Source organism: Aotus nancymaae, unplaced genomic scaffold, assembly GCF_030222135.1.
Source record: "Aotus nancymaae isolate 86718 unplaced genomic scaffold, 86718_ANA_hifiasm-v0.15.2.pri h1tg000065l, whole genome shotgun sequence".
Lineage (NCBI taxonomy): Eukaryota > Metazoa > Chordata > Mammalia > Primates > Aotidae > Aotus > Aotus nancymaae.
The window spans coordinates 649685-667636 of NW_026988480.1; the positions used below are offsets into that span (position 1 = coordinate 649685).

The 17952-nt window shown below is 48.4% G+C and overlaps 1 protein-coding gene across 1 annotated transcript in view; it reads right to left on the minus strand.

Annotated features, from left to right (window-relative positions):
* EGFR (epidermal growth factor receptor) overlaps window positions 1–17952 on the minus strand; it is a 203766-nt gene that overhangs the window by 45804 nt on the left and 140010 nt on the right. The window contains exons 6-15 of the mRNA XM_064366663.1: window positions 17074–17192; window positions 15606–15747; window positions 12989–13105; window positions 11997–12123; window positions 11824–11897; window positions 10930–11020; window positions 7574–7773; window positions 6254–6386; window positions 4059–4149; window positions 1749–1906 (exon numbers count right to left, since the gene is read on the minus strand). Of these exons, the coding sequence (XP_064222733.1) occupies window positions 1749–1906; window positions 4059–4149; window positions 6254–6386; window positions 7574–7773; window positions 10930–11020; window positions 11824–11897; window positions 11997–12123; window positions 12989–13105; window positions 15606–15747; window positions 17074–17192 (1252 nt within the window). The remainder of the gene's footprint in view (window positions 1–1748; window positions 1907–4058; window positions 4150–6253; window positions 6387–7573; window positions 7774–10929; window positions 11021–11823; window positions 11898–11996; window positions 12124–12988; window positions 13106–15605; window positions 15748–17073; window positions 17193–17952) is intronic.

The window sequence follows — 17952 nt, forward strand, 5'->3', positions numbered from 1 at the left end:
CCACCTCCTCACCACCACCACCGCCATCACCACCACTGTGACTCTCACCTCCTCACCATCACCACCACCATCACCACCATCACTACCACCACTGTGACTCCTACGTCCTCACCATCACTACCGTCATCACCTCTGACACCATTGTGACTCCCATCTTCTCCTCACCGTCACCACTATCATCAACAGTACTGTCATTGACTCAGTATTCACCATGTTTCAGGTATCATTTTAAGTACATGACATATCTTAACTCATGGTCATAAAAATCCTGTGAGCTCGTATGTTCTCACTCATAGGTGGGTGTTGAACAACAAGAACATGTGGACTCAGGGAGAGGAACATCACACACTGGGGGCAGTTGGGGGGTTAGGGGAGAGACAGCGGAGGGTGGGGAGGGAGGGGAGGGATAACATGGGGAGAAATGCCACATATAGTATGCACCTAAAATAAAATAAATAAATTTAAAAAAAAAAGAATCACTGTGAACTCCACCTTATCGCCTGCCTGTAGCTCAATGCCATCCTGAACTTCTTTCATGTGGAAAAAGAGCTTCTTGCTATTTCCAACTTCATAGTGAATGCAGCTAAACCGATCTTTCACACATTTCACCATCGTCTCACACAGGGGTGTGATCTTTTAAGACATAGTTTGTGCATTTTGGCCCAGGACACACATTGGAACTTGATGCTGTCCCCTTTCTGCATGCCATCCAAATCCTGTGAGCTATGCAGCTTTATTATCCCAGTTTACAGAAAAGAAAGTGAGGCACAGAGAAGGTAAGACCCTTGTCCAAGGCCACACAACTTATACAGATGGCTCCAGAGAAAGAATTAGTAACAGTTGCAAATAAGGCTGGATTCTGAGAAACAGAAGGAAGTGTGAACTGCTATATGACAGCTCAGCTTCTCTTTGATTGCTGGGTACGGTCCCGATTGATTGACATCTTTATTATTCCAGTAAATAAGACACACACAATCATAGCGCTTCTGCTAATTCTAGTCGATGTAGGTTTCTTTTTGTTTTTTTTTTTTTGTTTTTTTTTTTGAGATAGAGTTTCACTCTTGTCGCCCAGGCTGGAGTGCAGTGGCGCGATCTTGGCTCACTGCAACCTCTGCCTCCTGGGTTCAAGCGATTCTCCTGCCTCAGCCTCCTGAGTAGTTGGGACAACCTGGCTAATTTTTGTATTTTTAGTAGAGATGGGGTTTCACCATGTTGGCCAGGCTGGTCTCGAATTCCTGACCTCAAGTGATCTGCCTGCTTCAGCCTCCCAAAGTGCTGGGATTACAGGCATGAAGTAGTTTAAACTGAAGTAGCAACAGCTTAACAATCAGCTAGCTTTAAAAAAGTGTCTTAAAGCAACATTCCAGGCAATATTACCTTTTATTCGCTGCAAGACAGTTAATCCTCGACTGACCATGGAAATCTGGAGAGAGACGCAAAAACCCCTGGAGAGAGGCCGAGGTTGCAGCTGCCGGGACCTGCGCTCTTTCTGCCCCCCGCCCACGTGTTTGGATGTGCAGCATTGCCCAACACGGCCGGGCAAGAGACACAGCGCGGCAGAGAGGCACTCCCATGGCACCGAGGCTGCCCGCAAGCACGCTGCTACCGCCATGGCCGCGGGGCCAAAACGCCTTCAATAACTGACTCAAATGCAAACCTCTGCAATGTGTTGCCTGGAAACTTTGGAGACATTTTCAATCTCTGACTCTGCGAGAGAGGAAATGTCCTGTTCTGCCCTTTCTACTCACCCGTAGGTGCAGTTTGAATGGCACAGGTGGCACACGTGGCCGGCGTCCGCGTACTTCCAGACCAGGGTGTTGTTTTCTCCCATGACCCCTGCCGGGCAGGTCTTGACGCAGTGGGGGCCGTCGATGTAGTGGGCACACTGGATGCAGCTGTCTGGCCCCTGCACCGAGGTGGAGAAAAATGTCCATGCACATCTCTTTCTCTTTCAAAACGGAAGTAACTTTTTACTTAAAATATTTAGTGTGTGTGAGTGGGGAAAGCCAAATAATAGAAAAATTCTTATTTTTAAAAATTATTATTATTATTTTTTTGAGACAGAGTTTCGATTGTCGCTGCAGTGGCGCGATCTCGGCTCACTGCAACCTCCGCCTCCTGGGTTCAAGCAATTCTCCTGCCTCAGCCTCCCGAGTAGCTGGGATTACAGGCGCGTGCCACCATAAGGAGCTAATTTTTGTTTTTAGTAGAGACGGGGTTTCACCATGTTGGCCACGATGGTCTCGATCTCTTGACCTTGTGATCCACCTGCCTCGGCCTCCCAAAGTGCTGGGATTACAGGTGTGAGCCACCGCGCCCAGCCTAGAAAAATTCTTAAGGAGAAAACTAGTTCTTCTGGGATTTTACTTGCTTGATATGGTCACTGTCAGTTGCTTAGCAGAAGTTCTCCCTGATTTTCAATGCATATAATATACACCAGTATAAAAGAAATGATAATTTATATGTTACCGCATTCTGCTTAACACATTGCGGGCGTCTTTCCTGGGCAAAACCATCTTGATTGGCCCATAGGTGTATTTATGGTCAGATAGTCTTTCTTGCATATTATATTTGAAGTTAAAGGGACGCTCAGAGGGAGGCAAATTTAAGAAAACCTACATGGGTGTCTCTCCAGTGACAGGAAGGTGGTAAGTCTCAGTGCAGTGGTGGGCGTATCGAGGGCTGAGTCATATGCTACCTTTGATTCTGTTTGCAAAACTTGGAATAACCTTGCAAAACTCAAATAAAAGCATCTGGCTCAAATAAAAGGACTGCTTGGGTTGTGTGTCCCACACTTCAGAAGCAGCTAAAATAAAACCAGCAGGGAAAGGGATTTCCCCTTGGCTAAGTTCTCTAATGCTGGTTTTGTCCACACGAAGGCTGTGTGTGCCCACAGCCAGCACAACTAGATGACTATGTCAATATCACCAATTATTTTAATGATAGAAATTTAACCCAACACCGTGTAAACCTATAAATCAAGGCTATACTTTGTAACCAGCCACGCTGGCAGCCTACCCCTCAAAACACGGTCCTGTCATCTTCTGCCCAATTTAGAGAATGTCTAAAAAATGTTTTCAGTTAGTAGATTTAGCATTGGCTGTTGAAGCTCACATAGAAATAGAGCTCCCTATATAATATCATGAGAATTAACAGATTCAGGACATTTGGTGTGAGAGGAGCCCGAATTCTCACCACATTCATTACAAGATTGTTACTGAACATATAGATACGAAACTGTGCAGTTTAAAAAGTTTGCTAGGAATTTCTTTTTATTTTATTTTATTTATTTCTTTTTTTTATTTTTATTTTTTATTATTGCATTTTAGGTTTTGGGGTACATGTGAAAAACATGAAAGGTTGTTGCATAGGTGCACACGTGGCAGTGTGGTTTGCTGCCTTCTTCCCCTTCACCTATATCTGGCATTTCTCCCCATGCTATCCCTCCCCAACTCCCCACCCCCCTGCTGTCCCCCCCACTCCCCCCCACCAGACCCCAGTGTATAGTGCTCCCCTCCCTGTGTCCATGTGTTCTCATTGTTCAACACCTGCCTATGAGTGAGAACATGTGATGTTTGATTTTGTGTTCTTGTGTCAGTTTGCTGAGAATGATGGTTTCCAGGTTCATCCATGTCCCTACAAAGGATGCGAACTCATCATTTTTGATTGCTGCATAGGAATTTCTTTAAAAATTCTTCAATTAATTACAAACTAATGTTAAGAATTTCAGGATGCTTGGTGAAAGTGATAACGCAATGCTGACTAGGTAGGGGATGGGGAAACCAGGTGAAAACAGCCACGGTTAAATGTGAGGATTTGATAAGCTTAGATAAGATTGCAGGTGTCAGCAGAAAGAGTGAATGCTCGTTGCTGGCGGATGTGTGCTAATGTCACCGACACCCTGCCTGGACAGCGCTGTTAGAGCCCGCCGTCTCCTCTGGGAAGGGGCTCTGATGGCTGTCCTGCCCACACAAGATGTCCTGGGCCATCGTCACAGTTCAGCTTCTGTGAAAGGCCTTCCTGTGAAGTGGGCATGGACAGCAGCGAGGGGCTCTTACCCGTCCCGTGCAGGTGATGTTCATGGCCTGGGGCAGGCATTCTGGGTGGCACTGGATGCACTCAGAGTTCTCCACAAACTCCCTTGGCTCGCTGAGAGGAGAAGAGGAAACCCGTCAGCCCTCCCCTGAGACACTGTCACAGGAACACAAATCACCTCTCCGAAATTCCAAATAACTTGAGGTCAAGGTCAAGGAGTTGGGACTCCAGGACTATACTGTAATATAATCAGCTGACTATGTAAACTGAATCCTGGGTCATCTTCTCTGTGAGTAAACACAGGAGCTTCATTCATAATCAAGATATCTTTCCTGCATTTTCTATAGGCATAGTTTTTGCATATTGGCTGAGCAAGCCAAATGATGAAAGAAAAGATAGTCCTGAAGAGGTGCTCCCCGCCTCTAATACCAGATTCACAGGTTATTGAAAGTAAGCTGGAAAAATGATAATTTTAGATTAAGTGATAGAAAAAGGAAGGAGGAGAATGAACTTGCTCAATGGTTATTACTAGAAATGGTGAGTGTGGAACACAGGTGTGAAAAACTTAGCTTGTAATACTTCTGACATCCCTCAAGATGTGCAGATCGATGGTAAGCAAGAAGCTGATGTTTGACTGAGAAGACAGAGCAGACATGCCCACTGTTTGTCAGGAAGACTGGACTCTGCCTGGTAGTCAAGCACAGTTCAACTCTCCAGCAGCGAACAAGGAGTGTTTATTCTCAAAAGTGTGTGCCTTGGCCAGGTATGGTGGCTCATGCCTGTAATCCCAACACTTTGGGAGGCCGAGGTGGGCAGATCACTGGAGGTCAGAAGTTCGAGACCAGCCTGGCCAACATGGTCAAACCCTGTCTCTACTAAAAATACAAAAAATTAGCTGGGCGTGGTGGTGCAAAGCCTGTAATTCCAGCTACTTGGGAGGCTGAGGCATGAGAATCGCTTGAACCCAGGGGGCAGAGGTTGCGGTGAGTTGAGATCACACCATTGCACGCCAGCCTGGGTGACAGAGTGAGACCCCATCTCCAAAAACAAAAAAAAGTGTGTGTCTTTCATCCTCCCCTTTGGGCAATGGCACCAATTAAACCAAATATGATACAGGGTTGTGTCTTCTGTGCCTCTTCTCTGGGTCACTGCCCTTGCTGAAGGGGGCTGGGCTTGCAGAGGGAGCAGGTGTCACTGGAGACCAGGTTTCTCTACACTAATGGAAGGACATGGGGCACCCCACATGGGTATTTTCAACACCTTGCCTCTTAAGAAACACTTGAAAACTGAAAACATGGATGAGTTTCCATTTGTGGCCATAAGAATTGCACCAACATTCCTTATTTGAAGTGGAAGCAGCACTATCGATTATGCGGTTTCTTCTGAGCCTATCAGCTAACGGACTCCTACAGAATTGAACTTGGTCCTCTCATCCTGCTCCTAAGTATTTCTGGATCCAAGCTGTGGTCTAAGCACTGAGAGTAAAACAGGCAGATTTCCTACAGCCATCTGTAATTCCTGTGGCTCTCATCAATTTCCCTTTTTCTTTACATTTTCTAACACGTGACCTTGGCCTCTATTCTTCAGTTTTACTTTCCTATTTATTTTTTGTCCTCATTTGTCATTCAAAGCCTTAAGTCAATATCAACATCCTCAGCGGATCCACAAACTGCACTTTTTATTGATTGCAACTAAATTCAGCAAGCATTGTTATGAATTATTCCTTTGTTCATGGGTATATTTAAAGTTCCTGGTACTGTTTGATGTTCAATGCATGCTGGGGGTACATAAAACAAATATTAACTGGGCAATATAATTTGTGTTAATTTATTTTCACACACCAGGAATCAGGCACTGCAAAGAAAAGCCCAAATGGCCACAAAGTTGGCTAGATGAACCATTGATGACTGTCTCATTTGTTTTAGGAACTTTTTGTAGCTTAGAAAAATTTAAGATACTCCCAGGAAAAGAGATTCTATAAATTATTGGATTAAATTAGGTAATAACACTTGATTATTTCCTATTGTGATTAAATTTGTCAAAATATAAAGTAATCAAACAACTTTCCTTCCCCAAACAGAAAACCCCCAAACCTCCAAAAACCAAAGGCAAAGAATAAAAGGAAAAGAAAATTTAACAGAGTGCCTGTAAAGCTATAACAACAACCTGGTGTCTTCTTTTTGATCAAAGCAAGGGAATTAAAGAAATCATCTCTTACCCCTCCAGAATGTTGCACTTCTCCACGCACTCTCTGCCTCGGCTGACGTTCTGGCAGGAGACGCAGTCCCTGGGGTCCGGGCCCCAGCAGCCCTCAGAGGAGCACAAGGAATGGCAGACATGGCCAGTGGCCTCTGCAGAGACAAAGTGGTTAACAGCAGTCAGTGATGGAGCAGGGACCCCAGGGGCCAGAGGAGACGGCACCTTCCCGGGAGGGGCCCTGTGCTCCGTGACCTTGGGTGGCACAGACACGCTGGGCACACCTGAAAGAGGAAGACACAGACTGGGCTTCCCAGAGGTCGCCTGCAGGCCCCGCTGCCGTGACGGGAAGGATGCAGCAGGTGTGCTGCCTGCTGGGAACACTGAAACATGCCTAACAGTGGAGTACAGGTCTTCCTCCTGGTGGTGAGCCGGGTGTGCAGGCGCAAGAGAGGGGATGCCATGAGTCCTCACCTTTGAAAATGGCATCAATTAAACCAGATGGGACTCAGTGTTTTCTGTGCTCTCCTGGCCACTGCCCCTGCTGAAGGGGCCAGCCGTGCAGAGGGGCCAGGTGCTGCTGGGCACTGGGTGTGGTTTGATGGTACCCAGGGCAGTCCAGAGCAGAGCCGGTGGTGTTCTGATGACAAATCCCACAGCTGATGGGAGCCGTTGGGCAGGCTGTGACTGTGTGCCATGCGCAGGCACCATGGAAGGGTTTTACACACAGAATTTCCCTGAATTCTCTCGAAGCACTACAGCGTGGGAATCATTCCTATCTCCATTTTATGGATGAGGAAGCCAAAGCTGAAGGAGATTAAGGGAATTGATAAGGGCTTCAAAGCTAGGGAGGCCAGACCAGCACTTGACTCACAGCTGACGCTGCCATGGCCAAAGCTCAGCACAGGCCAGGCTCTCAGCAGCTTCAAAAGCTGGATAGGAACAGGAAGTGTTGATGTAAAGAGCTCATTCCATTTGTGTGTGTGTGTGTGTGTGTGTGTGTGTGTGTGTGTGTGTCTGTAGCCATAATCTTTACAGGCTGAAACGAGCACAGGGTGACCTACAGCTAAAAGGTAATATAACTAATACTAAATTTAGTTACTTAAATTACAAACAATTGGTAGCTTAAACCTCAGGGCAAATTCATCCTATTAAATAAGAATGATCTGAAAACAGTTTTAATGGAAGTCACATGGTAATTTCACAATTAGGACTGTACAGATTTTGATTTGCTTCTTAAGGAACTGAAAAAAGTAATTTAAATGGGAATAGCCCTTAAAAATTCTAAATAAAAATAAAGGACCCATTAGAACCAACTCCATAAACAAAAACGGTGACTTACTGCAGCTGTTTTCACCTCTGTTGTTTATAATTTTGGTTTTCTGGCTGGAGGTCCCAAACAGTTTTTTCCAGTTTATTGTATTTGCATAGCACAAATTTTTGTTTCCTGAAATTATCACATCTCCATCGCTTATCTCCTTGAGGGAGCGTAATCCTAAGGATGTTATGTTCAGGCTGACAACCGCAAGAGAAAACTGACCACTGCATTGGAGAGAAGAAAAATCACATGGTAAAAAATTATGAAAACAATGTATCCCTGAATTTATTTTGTTTTTCCAGATCACCTTTGATTGACTACAAACTGCTTTCCAAGGACGGTAAGTCATGCTGTGAGAGACACACCCTGCACCTTTTGAAAACTGCAGGTGTTTAAGTTTCTCCAGGAAAAAGCTAGCTCCTTGTTTATTTAGTATCTTTAACCTCAGTGGCAGATGGGGAGGATGAATAAAATGCCTTCATGTCATTATATTTTCTCCATTTTCATTTTGCCTGGAAATTGAGAACATATTCTAACCTCTCAAACAGCCCAATACACTTCAAAGGTTGTGGGTTTGTCCATCTATCCACTACCCAGCCTGTCTGTCTGTCTATTCATATATTTATTGGACAAACACTTGAAGTTCTCTGTCTCAAATTCTGTGTAGGTTAAATATGTTGCCTCCTCTCAAGGACCTTCCATGTGGTGGTGACACAATCCTTTAAGCAGATCATTTTGAGCCCCTGAGAAGACCACAGTGAGTGCGGGTGACATGGAAGCAAAGAGCAGGGGCCTCCAAAGAGGTCTGGGAGGGATGCCTGGGAAGGAGAGCTTCCTCCAAAAGTGATGCCTAAGGCTGTAAGGCCCTGCGAGCAGGAACTGTGCTATTTTCCTCACCATCCAACATGACGCTAGGATGCTATAGGGTGGTCCAATGTGCCTATCAGACGACTGGATGGAAGTCATTCAGACTGAAGGGGGGATGTACTGAGCCACCTGGAGGAGCAGAAAGGCACACGGTGGACGTGAGAACCTCTAGCCTCTGCCGGACCACGATGGGGGTGAAAACCTCTAGCCTCTGCCGGACCACGATAGGGGTGAGAACCTCTAGCCCCTGCTGGACCATGATGGGTGTGAGAACCTCTAGGCCCTGCTGGACCATGATGGGCTTGAGAACCTCTAGGCCTAGCTGGATCATGATGGGCATGAGAACCCCTAGCCCCTGCTGGGCCATGATGGGCGTGAGAACCTCTAGCCCCTGCTGGACCATGATGGGGGTGAGAACCTCTAGGCCTAGCCAGACCATGATGGGCGTGAGAACCTCTAGCCTCTGCTGGACCATGATGGATATGAGAACCTCTAGGCCTAGCTGGACCATGATGGGCGTGAGAACCTCTAGCCCCTGCTGGACCATGATGGGTGTGAGAACCTCTAGCCCCTGCTGGACCATGATGGATATGAGAACCTCTAGCCCCTGCTGGACCATGATGGGTGTGAGAACCTCTAGCCCCTGCTGGACCATGATGGATATGAGAACCTCTAGCCCCTGCTGGACCATGATGGATATGAGAACCTCTAGCCCCTGCTGGACCATGATGGGTGTGAGAACCTCTAGCCCCTGCTGGACCATGATGGATATGAGAACCTCTAGCCCCTGCTGGACCATGATGGGCATGAGAACCTCTAGGCCTAGCTGGACCATGAAGGGTATGAGACACTCTAGCCCCAGCCGGACCATGATGGATATGAGAACCTCTAGCCCCTGCTGGACCATGATGGGTGTGAGACCCTCTAGCCCCAGCTAGACCATGAAGGATGTGAGACACTCTAGGCCCAGCCGGACCATGATGGGTGTGAGACCCTCTAGGCCCAGCTGGACCATGATGGGTGTGAGAACCTCTAGGCCCAGCTGGACCATGATGGGTGTGAGACCCTCTAGCCCCTGCAGGACCGGGATGGTGCAGGCTGGAAGGCCTGGGCTGGTTTGGAGAGGGCGGACAAGGCCCGGGTACAGGAGACCCCATGCACCTTGTGGAGGAGCTGTCTGTAATTGAGAAGGAGCCACAGGAAAGAGATCCGCATTTGCAGGAATCTCTCATCTGACCCCAGGCTGGGGACTGGGCCAGCTGCAAGGACTGGATGAAGAGACTGATGTTTAGGTGTTGGATGGCAGGGGGTTAGACTATTATCCAGAGGCTTCTCCTCTCCCTACTGCTTTTCTTTTCTCCCATATTTTTTCTTTCTCCTACACAGATGAGTGATCTTGCAGAGGAGCCTGCAACCAATACCATTAGGAATTCTCCCCCACATATGCCAATGGAGGCCAGGTTGTTTTGCAGGGCAGGTCTGGGGCTTCAGTGAGTCACCCCTGGAACCTGTGGCCACCCCGCTTCAGTATGAGCTGGAATCACCAGACTTCTCATTAAATGTGAAGAGTAAGTAACCCTTATCTTATTTAAATCCCTACAACTAAGCCAAGTGGCTTATACCAGTCATCCAAGAAAATTGCCTTAAATCTCTTATTTTTGCAAGAATCTTGGGCAAAGGAAGTATTCCAGAGAATTCAGAGCGAAAAGGCCTTTCTGGGAAGCAACGGTAGCCACATGTTTAGGATCACAGATGCAGAGCCAAGGGAGTTTATTAAAGGGTGAAATGCGGGTGAGAACCTCTAGCCTCTGCCGGACCATGATGGGGGTGAGATGCATATTTCATGCACTCTGATTCTCTTTAATATTGCACAGTATTATATAGTGCTTTAGGAGTCAAGTAGGGGCAGCAGTTCTCATAACAAGGCTGCTTCCAAGGCGGGTTTCACCAAGAGATTCCCATCTCCTCCTCCACACCACTAAACTGATGGCTACCACATTAAAGATGCTTGTGTGTGAGCACCTGCATGTCTGTTCCACTGTCGGAGGTGAAAAGGTGGAAATCCTTAAAAAAAGGTGGTGCTAAAAAGTCTCTCTGGTCCCTGTGTAAGATGTACATAACCTCAACTGCATCCTGAAAAAACACCAGCTGAGCAGAAACAGTTAGACAGTCTGCAAAGTACCTGACCCACACTTTTTATAAGTGTCAAGGCCATGAAAGAGGAGGAAAGACACAGGAACTGATGTAGGTTAGGAGGGACTGCAAAGCTTTGACGAGTAAGCGCAATGCGGGATTCGAAGCCCCGGCGAACACGAAGTCTGTGGTTTAGTGGACAGCCGGTGCCAATGGCAGTTCAATCTTGATCCTTGTACCTGCTCATGTGTGATACCATTCAGGAATGCCAGTGAGAGACATAGGAGCTCTGTGCCCTGTCTTAGCAATGCTCCTGTAAGCCTAATTTCCAACTAAAAAGGCAAATGTCATCTCCCAGGCTTTGGCTGTGGTCAACTCACTGTTGCTTGGTCCTGCCGCGTATGATTTCCAGGTTCTCAAAGGCATGGAGGTCCGTCCTGTTTTCAGGCCAAGCCTGAATCAGCAAAAACCCTGTGAGGCAGAAGAAAGGCTCAGACACACACCACGTAGGAGTGTATTTTTTGTATGAGACATTACTCTAGGACTCTCAGGGACTCTGTATCATATGAACAGTGAGTGAGAAAATTTGATTTGATTCTTTTTTATCATCATCTTCTCTGAGTGTACATGCACATGGGTGGATGCAGGCTGAGCCAGAGTTCACAGCGGCCTCCCGCCTCCCCCAGCGAGTCTGCACATCTCCTGCCGACCCTCCGGCTGTGGCCCTGGGACCTCTCCTGGGCTGCGTATCCGATTACCCCAAAGAGGCTCCTGCTGTGATTGATTATCTGCCATCTATGGATTGGTATCACATACAAGGAGCTTTACAGATTTTCCTTATCTGATTCCTATCCTAAAACAGTCTAGTTATGTAGGTCTAATTTTCCCATTTTAGAGAGGAAGGAAGTGGAGCTCAGGTGGCAGTCATGGACCCAAGGCCTGCCCGTGGCCCTGCAGGGCTCTGGCGCCTAGTTTCAAAGGGCTGAGGCCCAGGCTGCACCTGGGGTTATGGGCCACCAGGGCGGCTGGCTGGGGCCGGGCAGGAGGGAGGAAGCATGTTCACTTGTGCAGTGAATGACCCGAGCCTGAGCTTAACGTGTCCCCCTTTGCCTGAAGGGGAAACTGCACTTTTGAACAGTATCAAAACATCAGCCATCAATGGTAAAATTTCAGAAGAAATGTTTTTATGCCAAGGGAGAAGGAAATATGTCGAAAAGTTTTCTCTCTAAAACACTGATTTCCCATTTATGTTTCTGTGATAATTCAGCTCAAACCTGTGATTTCCTTAACGGTTCTCAGAATATCCAGTTCCTTTGGATCCAGAGGTGGAGTGTGTGTGAAGGAGTCACTGAAACAAACAGCAGGGCGATTCTTGATCAACAACCTCTACCAGTTAACAAGGCCGATTCTGTTTTTCTCCGTACAAGTAACCGAACCTGTGACTTACCCCCGAAATGCCACCGGCAGGATATGGAGATCACCGCTGATGGAGGTGCAGTTTTTGAAGTGTTTAATATTTGTAGCATTTATGGAGAGTGTGTCTTTAAATTTACCAATGCCTATTCCGTTACACACTGCGGAGATAAGAGAGAGACGTATTCCATTCACATTTGTTGAATTAAAAATAGCTAAGGATCCACAGACAGAGGGCAGCGGGAAGGAACTCCAGCTGCGGGAACTGCCGTCGCCACGTCATCCTTCATTCACTCAACAAACATTGACAGGGCTGGGGAGGGTGTGGGGGGGACACCAGGGCCTATGCCACGCTTTGGGGCTATGGTGGTGTAGGAGATGCCATCGCTGTCAACCCACGCCGACCTGGCATTCGCCTCATTATTTCCCATGGGCTGCGTGGAGCTGGGCTGCATCCAGCTCTGCCTCCCCTGGACTGTCCCAGGGCTGGGCGCCTGGTGGCCTCATCGGGGTCCCTCGCCCTATCACAACCTTCAGTGCCTTCCCATTGCCTAACCTGGCTTTGAAGTTTATAGTCTGTCTTAAAGAAACGATATGCATAGTTGTGTTTTTTTTTTTTTTTTTTTTTTTTGAGACGGAGTATTGCTCTGTCGCCAGGCTCGAGTGCAGTGGTGTGATCTCGGCTCACTGCAACCTCGGCCTCCCGGGTTCAAGCAATTCTTCTGCCTCAGCCTCCCTAGTAGCTGGGACTACAGGCGCACGCCACCACGCCCAGCTAATTTTTGTATTTTTAGTAGAGACGGGGTTTCACTATGTTGGCCAGGATGGGCTCGATCTCTTAACCTCGTGATCCGCCCGCCTCGGCCTCCCAAAGTGCTGGGATTACAGGCGTGAGCCATCGCGCCCGGCCGATATGCATAGTTGTTTTTTAATGAGAAGAGGAAGATGTGTTCATTGGGAGGTGGCTGAGAGCCCAGCCTCAGCCGCAGAGAGCAAGCCTCGCCCGCACCCCCGAGGTCCTCCTACCTTTGCGGCAAGGCCCTTCACACTTCTTACACTTGCGGACGCCATCTTCCTCCACCTCGTAGCTGTCGGCCCCGCAGGCTCGGACGCACGAGCCGTGATCTGTCACCACATAGTTACCTAAGGAAGAGAGCATGAAAGGAAGGTGACGACGGTGGCGCCAGGTGCTCGGGCCTCACACAGACTGCCCAGGTCCTCGAGAGGGCTGATGAAAAGGCTCCATCCTCCTTTGGCTTTATTTACTTTAAGGACAAAGAATGAGAGGTCACAAATGGAAAAGGAATCCCATTCAAGAGTTTAATAACACTCTAGGCCTCAATGTGGACCATACGGTGTTTCAACACAGCAGGAAACAGGTGTCAGGGAAAAAGCATCGCGGTGCTCGCTAGGCTATAGCACCTCTGTGAGCTCATGTTCTTCCTTGTAGGATCTGTCCTCAGGGCTTATGGTTAGAGTTTAGTGTTCATTAAAAATGTGTAGACCTGGCCGGGCGCGGTGGCTCACGCCTGTAATCCCAGCACTTTGGGAGGCTGAGGCAGGTGGATCACAAGGTCAAGAGATCGAGACCATCCTAGTCAACATGGTGAAACCCCGTCTCTACTAAAAATACAAAAAATTAGCTGGGCATGGTGGCACGTGCCTGTAATCCCAGCTACTCAGGAGGCTGAGGCAGGAGAATTGCCTGAACCCAGGAGGCGGAGGTTGCGGTGAGCCGAGATCGCACCATTGCACTCCAGCCTGGGTAACAAGAGCGAAACTCCATCTCAAAAAAAAAAAAAAATGTGTAGACCTCTGTAATCCCAGCACTTTGGGAGGCCAAGGTGGGTAGATCATGAGGTCAAGAGCTCCAGACCATCCTGGCCAACATGGTGAAACTCCATCTCTACTAAAAATACAAAGAAAATTAGCTGGTCCTGGTGGCACGCGCCTGTGCTCCCAGCTACTGGAGAGGCTGAGGGGGAAGAATTGCTTGAAGCCGGGAGGCGGAGATTGCCGTGAGCCGAGCTTGCGCCACTGCACTCTAGCCTGGTGACAGAGCAAGACTCCATCTCAAAAAAAAAAAAAAAAAAATGTGTAGACCTAAAAAGAGCACTCTTCCCTTGAAGTGGCTACAGGTGAGGCTGAATTTTATTCTGGTGGCTGACACCAGCTTTGCCGTCCGTGCCCTTCCTGACGTGGCCCTGGGTCCCTTGTGGGGCCAGCTGTTCCGCATCCCAGCGGCACCTCAGCCCTCTCCTCCACCTGCTCCCACCTTTAAAGTAATTCATTTGTGTTAATAGTGACGTCTATGTTATTTTTAGGAGCTCTATGTGTCACTTTTTTGTTTGCTTATTTGTTTGTTTGTTTGAGATGGAGTCTTGCTCTGTCACCCAGGCTGTAGTGCAGTGGCACGATCTCGGCTCACTGTAACCTCCACCTCCTGGTTTCAAGAGATTCCCCTGCCTCAGCCTCCTGAGCAGCTGCGATCACAGGTGCCTGCCACCATGCCTGGCTAATTTTTGTATTTTTAGTAGAGACAGAGTTTCACCCTATTGGGCCAAGCTGTTCCTGAACTCCTGACCTCAGGCAATCCAACCCCTTCGGTCTTCCAAAGTGCTGGGATTAGAGGTGGGAGCCACTGAGCCTGGCCTGTTCCTGTTTTAAGTTCCCCGGGAAGATCCTCAAAAATATTTACAGGACCTTGGTGATTCTTCTGTGAAGCATCTGCTCTTGGGATCTTAGGCTCGAAGTGTTTTCCTATGGATTTTAAAGCTCTGTTAAGCCCTCTCTCAAAGACTATATCTGTGTTAACACTGCGGCATATTTTTCTTTAGCTTCATTTGTCATTTGCCTTATAATGGCTTCTTATTTTGTGTATTTTTTCCCAGAGTGTAAAATTTTTCATGTACACAAATCTGGCAGGGTAAAATCTCCCCCTCATAACTGTTCTTTCAAAATTTTTTTTCCAGTTAATCTTCCCTTTTAGAGATCAAGATTGGCTTCTAAAACTCTTTCATTAGACGAAGTTTTGCTTTCCCTGTTAGAAAGCATTTTATGTCACCACTTCCCTAAACCCTGGAGCCACCAGTACAAATGTAAATACAAACAAGCAAGACTCCAACCCAAACCATTAAAACAAAACAAAACAAAAACAAAAACAAAACCCGTGCAATACTTCTAAGAGGCTTAACTTTCACTAGAATTTCAACCACTCAAAAAGGCAGGTCTTCTGACAGATTCTCTGATTTAGGTCTATTATATACCTGTTTGGCACAGGTGCTAAACAGTGACATGCCCCTGCTTTGTGCCCAGCCGGCAACTGAATACCGTAGGCTGTGGCTGCTGGGCGAGCGGCGAGGGCTGAACAGCAGGTGTTTCTCCTGTGAGGTGGCCTTGCCACCAAGATCTGCCCTGTGCATGGAGCAGCCCCCATGGGTGGACACGGCCACTGCCTGCCCGCTCCTTGGTAGCAAGCCAGCCCCTCGCCTGTGCGCCTGGACGGGCACAGGGTCGCCTCCCCACAGCGAGGCAAACACATCCACCCAAAGACTCTCTAAGACTGGGTACTCCAGGGCTCAGCAGAAGACAGAGAGGGACAAGGATGCCTGACCAGTCAGAGGGCTCACAGGGAAGGACTCACGGGGACACTTCTTCACGCAGGTGGCACCAAAGCTGTATTTGCCCTCGGGGTTCACGTCCATCTGATATGTGGTGGGGTTGTAGAGCATGAGTGGGGGGCAGGTGTCCTTGCATGTGGCTTCGTCTCGGAATTTGCGGCAGACCTGGGGAGGAGAAAGGACACACCGGGCAAGTGAGTAAGGACACCTGGCGGGCGCCACACGCGGAGGAAGCACAGCACGGTGTTGACGCCCGTCAAAAAGCTCAAGTTATGGCCCTCATAGCCCGGTGTTCAGCTAGTGTGGGAAAAGCTAGCGGCGCCCTCTGCAGAGTCAGAGAGACCCTTCTTCCAAAAAGTCCATTTTTTATTAGATGCGCTGTCCCACCCATCATAATTTATGGGTGATGATAAAAATACATCTCTTTACTAACGTACAGATGATGATGTTTGCACATTCTATAGGTGACTATGGAGTGAAATTAACATTTAAACTCAGATTACATTGGGCTTCCCTTATAAAGTACAACTGAGTGTACATTTTATAATGTATTGCTGAATGGTGGAAAACCTTGCCTAGGTCAATGCCCTGGAAAGGGGCCAGACCCAGTAGAGTATGGGCTCTTTCCAGGACCAACCCCATGCACAGTGTTCTCCCTGGGGCTCACATTACAAACAGCCCAGGGGGTCTGGGTCCAGCCTCTGGCATTTAGGAATCTTCCCTGAAACCACAGAGTGCTCTGGATTTAGTCTTAGGGATGACTTCGTCACACCCAGCGCCCACTTCAGGAATTACTTCCACCAGCCTTGGCGTCTCTAGGACTTCCAAGATGCTCCTGACCTACACCCTCTGGGGCTGCCCAGAGCCCGCTGGGGCAGCAAGTCTTCTGCTGGCACTTTCTGCAGTAACAGGGCGAGAGCGATTACTTCAGGAGCCCTTGAGGGCAGGGTGCAGCTCAGGAGGTGCCTGAGCAGTGGTGGAGGAGCTGAGGGATCAGCGTCAGGAGGCCCGAATGCAGCCCCAGCCAGCAAGACCTGTGTGGCTCTCCACGGGTCTCCTAGGGACCTCACGGTGTCAAGTCTCTAGAGGTATAGCGGAAGTCAAACAATAAAGAGAGTGTGCTGCCGGCAAAACAAGGCACAAATGTGGCAACACTTGCATGTAGTATTTAGTGCTTATTCTGTGCCCAGGTCCTGCTGACGGCCATCATAGGCATTATGTCCTTTAAGCATTCAGCTGGGAGAGACTTTGTTACACATCATTGTCAGGTGGGGAAACGGAGGCATGGAGGTCCCATGATTTTCCCAAGGTCTCACTGAGTGGTGGAGGCAGGATACTAAAGATACTTTGTCACCAGGCAGAGGGCAATACCCTGTCTGTTACTACAAATGCTAATTGACAGCTCCTCCACAGGAGGTCCTCTGTCCTGGCGTGGGTAGGGAGGGTGCAGCCACAGCCAGCTCCAGGGAGGCTGCTGGAGGGGCACCTTACCAGGCAGTCGCTCTCTCGGGGGCCCGTGCAGCCCGCAGCACACTGGTTGTGGCAGCAGTCGCTGGGGGACTTGCCGCGGCAGCGCCCGGAGCACTGCTGGGCACAGATGATTTTGGTCACTGGAAAAGAGCAAAGGTCCCCTGTGAGCTGAAGAGTGAGCATAGGGTCATTTCCCAGGGAGGTTGCAGAGCGCTCGCAGATGTAGACAAAAAAGTGAAGACACATGTGCTTCCAATGAAACCTCATTCAAGCTGAGTCAAACCATGTTGCCTTTTCTGATTGGATCTTTTTTCTCCTGATTTATTTTTCATCACTTAAGAGAACCATCAAATCAAGTCTAGACTTTGAGACCTGCTAAATAATTAGATACATCTTGGGCAATGCAGGCAGCACATACAAAGAACAAAAATATCTGCTGGGAAGTAGTGTTTAGAAGGGCCTAACAGCCACCCCACAATTCAGCTTAAGGACAGAAGGTCTGTTTTTGAGCTCCTGTCCCCGGGTTTCTTGGCCACGGAGAGGCTGAGCCAGCCAGCCATGCCAGGGTGAGTGGCCCTCTCTATCCTAAGGCAGGGTCCACACGAAAAAGCCCCTATGAGGAACCGTGCGCAGGCTTCTGTGTAGGTGGGTACCAAAGAAAGCCAGGGAGGGAGAGGAAGCAAGAAGCCTGGTGACTGCTGTCAACAGGGACCAGACTTCCATTCCCGGGAAGTGTGCTGTGTCCAGAGGACAGGGCTGGGGTACCCTGCTGACGTTCACTTATTTATGACAGGCTGAAGCGCCCAAAATAACCTACCCTGGATTAACCGCATGCGGTGAGATTTGCAAGACTGTCATTCACCTAACGGTTCACACCTGGCCATGTAATAAAATAGCTGG